Raw genomic sequence first — 3,924 nt, 5'->3', positions numbered from 1 at the left:
GGGGGGGGGGGATTTTATAGAGAAATCAGTATTGGTATCATAAAGATGCCATTAAATAAATATTTAAAAATATACTGTATGTTGTTTGTACATTAATTTGAAGATTGAATGTGAAATTATTGCAATATAAAAGTATATTTAAAAACATTAATGTTAGGTGGGATTAATCGCGATTAATTTCAGAAAAATGTGTGATTAATTAGTTAACTTTTTTTAATCGATGGACAGCACTAAGAGTTCATTTACAAAAATTGATAACTCAGAAATCATGTTTTTTTTATTGCGCATTCCAAGTAATATCAATCAAACTGCAGTTGGGTTGTTTTGATTAAGTAATAACTCAAACACAGGTAATTTACAAAATTAAAGTTAATTGAAAGTATGTTTTTTTTTTTTTTACATATTAAAAGTTTGTTTTATAGCAAAAGTAGATAACTCCAACAGTCGTTTTCTGGCAAAAGCAGTTAACTCCACATTTCATGTTTTAGAGTTTTAAAAAAACACTCGTTTAATCTTTGTAATCTCCTCAGATGACAATGTAGATGCCTGACAAACGTTGTTGTTGTTGTGATCATAAACTGTATGGATGTGATTACACGCAATACACAGTTTTTCCCTCACCATTGTAACGCGCTGCTTTTGCAAGGTTCCGTGAAAACGTTTTAGCTTTTAATTTCCTTTTTCGCCCTGAAGATATCACAGGTTCATCAAGTTCGTCGAAATTATCCATCCTCGATCACTTTTAGTCAGCTTTGACGAAACTCCTTTCAGCTAGCACATCTTTTCAAAGTGAAAGTAGCCTTGTCACCTGACCTGAATACAGCATGCTGATTCACTAAAATTGACTTATCGGCTTCTGTTCAAAAACAACAATGGCACTTGTCGGCTTCTGCAGGAAAACGTGAACTCGATGCCTTGAAAGTGGACAAAACCGGCTTTTCTGACAAAACACGTTTAGGGTTCAGATCATGCTATATGTGGAGAATAATGCACGGCAATAAGCGCTTTTCTTTTATCGTTTTTTGCAAAAGAACACACACACATACACACACTAGGGCTGCATGATTATGACAAAAATCATAATTGTCGATTATGGTATTATAATGTTATACTAAAACTAAAACAATGGAAAAACCCTTATAACATGTAGAAGAAAAAAAACATATCTTAAGCGTGCAGAATAACATAAGTGGACTTTGAATGATTAATTGCCGCTTTCGAACGATTACGTAATTGTGGCATCCATAATTGTCATATATATATATATATATATATATATATATATACACACACACTATACTATACATCAAATTTCATATACATATATACATAAACATATATAGGGGTGGAACGGTTCAACTTACGGTTCGGTTTGTATCCCGGTTTTAGAGTCACGGTTTCGGTACGGTTTGGTATGTGCTATGTTTAGGCAAAAACTATACTGTCAAATAAAAATAAAGAAAATAAGATTAATCTAACTACAAGCAACAGCACAAATAAATACAATAGATCAAAGATACAAATAAAATAAACAGTGATTTCAGGGGGGGGGGGGTTTAGGTAGGTCTAACAGTTTTCAGGTACAGACATTGAATAAAGTATTAAAATGTAAATGTATTTCTGTGTTGTTGCTATTTGATTAATATTAAGAAAGTGCTGTCACTTTAAGAGAATGCACTGATCCAGTGCACTGATACAGTACGTTTAGCCGGCTATGTCTGCAATAGGATACTTACCAAGACGGGCATTTCGAACGATTACGTAATTGTGGCATCCATAATTGTCATATATATATATATATATATATATATATATATACACACACATTTTTTTATTCCTGTAATGGCAAAGCTGAATTTTCAGCAGCCATTACTTCAGTTTTCAGTGTCACATGATCCTTCAGAAATCAACAGGCTGTTTAATATTTATAGTGAAAATTGAGATACATTTTTTTTTCAGGATTCTTTAGCAAATATAATGTTCAAGAGAGCAGCATTTATTTAAAATTGAAATATTTTGTTAAATTATAAATGTCTTCACTGTCTGATCAAATATCTGATAAATTTAATGCATCCTTGTTTAATAAAAGCATTAATTTCTTTAAAATTACAATAACAATACATTTTTTGACAGTGTATACCTAAAATCCTTAACGTCAACATCAAGTCCATTCTGATTGGGCAGTCCATTGGGGTTATCCAAAACATCCGGCTCTGGCTCCTGAAGTTCATTCCGCTCAGGGTCAAAGGTTGTTTTGGGTTTTTGCTCCACCCTTTTCTCAGGGTCATCCACCTCTGAATCTCTTGGACCCTAAAAGAAATAGAAAGGGAGATTGAAATGGATATAAGGAGTTCAGGAGTTAAAGAAATATTTACACACCCTCATGTTGTTGCAAATCCAGAGGAGTTTTTTTAAAGTTTGGAATAATATAAAGGTAGTAAATAAAGAATTTTCTACCTAAATGAACAGAATCTTAATAAATGATGAAAGAGACTCACAAAGGCTCCTTTGCGCAGACACGAGTCCATTTTCTCAGCAGGAGAGGAGCTAAGAACATACTCCACCATGGAGACGCCTAATCCACCACTCTCAGAACGTGGCGACAGAACAGATCCGGCCTCTCCGACGCTATGGAAGCCCTGGCCTGGTCGGCGCTGAACCATGATTGGCTGGGACACCGAGTGATCTAGAGAAAAAAAAAAGGACATTAGAAAGAAAAATACTAAATATGTAAAATACAACCATCGCATCTTAATCACACACATACCAGAGGCTCCCCAAGCGCTGTCTCTCCACTGGTCCAGAAAGATTCCTTTTGGTCCATCTTTCCCTGAATCATCGCTTTCCCAAAACTTCTTCCCTGTAAGAAGCTGCTGCAGAGCGGGGACATCAGACAGAAACATTAATACATAAGCCCAAATGAAGCATCATGCAGAAGATGAAGAAAGAAAGGTCTCTCACCTCTCCCATGGCTCGACCCTCCAGTGCAAGTGCCTGGAAGTCATGGTTAAGCTCATCCATCGATCGTACCTGTGTGAAAAGTTATAAAATTATTATAAGATTTAATTTTATACCAGTAAAAAAAAAAATAAAAATCAGTGGTTACCTAGTCACTAACTTATACCTGGTTGTCTGCATGCATGTTGTCACCAGTCGGCCAGCGGTGTTTGCAATTGTTGTAGCCGGGCTGCTCGCCATGTTGCCGTTGGAAGAAGTAATCCACCATGGCGTCATCTTGAGAGCGTCCCGCTCCCTGTGTAGGGGGAGGGGCCTGAGGAGAAGGGCCAGGTTGGGGGGTGTGGCCCGCAGCACTCAGCACCACAGGCATGCTGGGTAATGGCCTGTCAGGGGGAGGCAGTCTCAGGTGGGGGCTGAACGAATCCTGCCAGAGCACAGCTTTCCTCTTCAACACACACGCTACGCTCATTCCACCACTTACCAAGACGGGCATTTTGACAATTTTTGTGTGAATTTGTCCATTTAAACAATACTTCTGAGAAAGCTTAATAGTTGCGCCTGTTTTGAGGCGCGGGTTTGCGCTCTTTGGATGAGCGCATGCACAAATCTTCTCACTGCGCTCGAGCTCGCGTCCTCTGGCTCTTAAATGTTTAAACTGGCAAAGCTTAAACGAGTTTAACTTAAACACAGATACCAATGTGTGCAGTTCAAGTCTCATCTGTGCACGTGCACTATCAGCACCTGGGTGATGACTGAATAAATGACTGCTCATATTCCAGCATACGGCATTCGCATTTAACAAGAGCGAATGGTTTGTCCACATTCCCCCCCCCCCCCCCCCCCCCTTTTTTTTTTTTTGTAATAAAAACGATTACAGTATCTCAATTATACTAAAATGATACTGCTGATTTGCAATAAATGTTACCTAATTTTTTGAGTTAAAAATATACATTTTAAATCAGTAGA

At 37.5% G+C, this 3,924-nt stretch overlaps 1 protein-coding gene across 1 annotated transcript; it reads right to left on the bottom strand.

Moving 5' to 3' along the window:
• Positions 1-2,140: 2,140 nt before the first annotated feature.
• LOC107600538 (pumilio homolog 1-like) lies at positions 2,141-3,428 on the bottom strand (the record flags this gene model as incomplete). The annotated part of the gene is made up of 5 exons (XM_016292469.1): positions 3,125-3,428; positions 2,962-3,030; positions 2,768-2,873; positions 2,499-2,686; positions 2,141-2,310 (listed from the first exon to the last, which is right to left on the bottom strand). Coding segments are annotated over exons 1-5 (836 nt in total), but the record flags the coding sequence as incomplete, so codon positions are not given.
• Positions 3,429-3,924: the final 496 nt, after the last annotated feature.

This window comes from Sinocyclocheilus grahami, unplaced genomic scaffold (genome assembly GCF_001515645.1).
Source record: "Sinocyclocheilus grahami isolate Dianchi unplaced genomic scaffold, SAMN03320097.WGS_v1.1 scaffold285.1, whole genome shotgun sequence".
NCBI lineage: Eukaryota > Metazoa > Chordata > Actinopteri > Cypriniformes > Cyprinidae > Sinocyclocheilus > Sinocyclocheilus grahami.
The sequence above is the reverse complement of the archived record's forward strand: the minus strand, read 5'-3'. Positions and strand labels throughout refer to the sequence as shown.